Source organism: Etheostoma spectabile, chromosome 1, assembly GCF_008692095.1.
Source record: "Etheostoma spectabile isolate EspeVRDwgs_2016 chromosome 1, UIUC_Espe_1.0, whole genome shotgun sequence".
NCBI lineage: Eukaryota > Metazoa > Chordata > Actinopteri > Perciformes > Percidae > Etheostoma > Etheostoma spectabile.
The window spans coordinates 13,451,447-13,453,195 of record NC_045733.1 but is presented as its reverse complement, the minus strand read 5'-3'; the positions used below and the strand labels follow the sequence as shown (position 1 = coordinate 13,453,195).

General features: G+C 38.0%; 1 protein-coding gene across 2 annotated transcripts in view; it reads left to right on the top strand.

The window, feature by feature from the left end:
- nkpd1 (NTPase, KAP family P-loop domain containing 1) overlaps positions 1-1,749 on the top strand; it is a 14,724-nt gene that overhangs the window by 4,702 nt on the left and 8,273 nt on the right. For both annotated transcript variants that reach the window (XM_032532793.1, XM_032532881.1), the window contains one exon: positions 744-1,072. In XM_032532793.1, coding sequence (XP_032388684.1) covers positions 744-1,072 — 329 coding nt within the window. The remainder of the gene's footprint in view (positions 1-743; positions 1,073-1,749) is intronic.

Here is a 1,749-nt window from a genome sequence, read left to right as displayed (position 1 = left end):
GGGGGTAATGAATTTAAACAAATTTAGCATAAAGCTTCAACAAAACAAACAGTAAAGGGGTCTGAATACTTTGTATATCCCAGCTCAAGGTGTGCTCAACTTTTATAACTCCCCGCTCCCCCAAACATGTATGTCATATGGGACGGTATGGTAATTACAAGTGGTTTCCTTTCACATAATACTGTGGCCAAAAGAAAATCGACTGTAAGAGCGAATGTGAGCAAATCCATTTACAATTTACACCAATGTCTAAAAAATTGATAAGCATATTTTTGCCTCAAGAATGATGGCTGAGCAGGTGCTACTTTGATCTTTAAAGATAAGAAGCACATTTTTGACTTGAGGACAGTCACCCTGCACAGGAAATATGTGAAAACTCAAACATGAAAACTCAGGTTTCCATTTTATAGACATTAAACAGACTGAATGGAGCATGTGGGGCTCTCGTGGAGTATGTGTTACCCGGAAGGCCTTGCAATATAGTTGTAGCTTTGACACGTTGCAGAAATTTAAAAAAAAAAAAAAAAATCTGTTGTTTACGGACTACATTTGAATTTTTTTAAATAAACAGTCATATATGTATTATCCTCTTTACGTCCAAGCCATTACCCAACATGTTGTTTTACCTGTCTTACTGTCTTTCTGCTTGGATGTAAATGACTTGGTTTATACTTGCATGTACCCCACCCAGTGATATCAATTATCATAAATCTAAATAATATCAATGGTTTGTGTCTCTTCAGTCTACATGAAGCGGGAAGCTTTGAGGATTGAGCAGGAATATGAGGGGAGATACAGGCCGCGTTCAGTTACGCCTTCATTTAGTGGCTTTCTAGCACTCATTGGCCGAATGCTCTTCTACAGGCCAATTTGGACGGAGGAGAACCAGCAGCACCATAATATCAGGTTCATTTACGTACATTTTAGTGCTTGGCATTTTGCAGGCAGTGACCTGCTTTGGGCCGGGCTAGCCATACGGCTGTTTCAGGCCATGCAGATGAACTTTGGGAAATTACCGATTGTGCTCTACCGTGTGGCTCAACATAATGAAGACGACGAAGTCAAGAACAAGGTTCGTAAATTTTACTTTTCTCAGTTAATAAGCAAAATCTACAGCCATGCTAGCGACTCTTTGTCTGTACTCGGGTGCAGCTGCGCTTTCAGCTAAATGCAAACCAACATGCTTACAATGATATTATATACATGCTACTGTGTCATAGGTTCATCATGCACACCATTAGGCCTGCACGATTAATCATTATTAAATCGCGATCTCAATTCAACCGTAAGTGATTTAATTTTTAAATAACTTAGATTTATTTTTTAATGACTTACATTCTCATTCAAACATATGTATAAAATAGGTTTTAAAGTGCTCCCAAGTGCTGCAGTGCTCTCCCTTCTCTTCACTGGATCCTCTATGTTTACAGGCTTGTGGTGATGCGCAGTGTGCAATAGGTGCCAAAAAAAATCTATGTTTGGTACTGCCAATTTGTTTTGTTTTGTCATGATCATGGAAAATCATGGCAGAGAATTGTGATATCAATCCTAAACTAAAAAAATCTTGAATCATATTTTTCCCTGAATCGTGCAGGCCTACTCACCATCTTAGTTCAGTACGTGGACATAGATAGATAGATAGATAGATAGATAGATAGATAGATAGATATTTACTGATCCCAAAAAATGGGAAATTACAGGGTTACAGCTGCACACAAAATATACATACATACAATATACATGAAATAA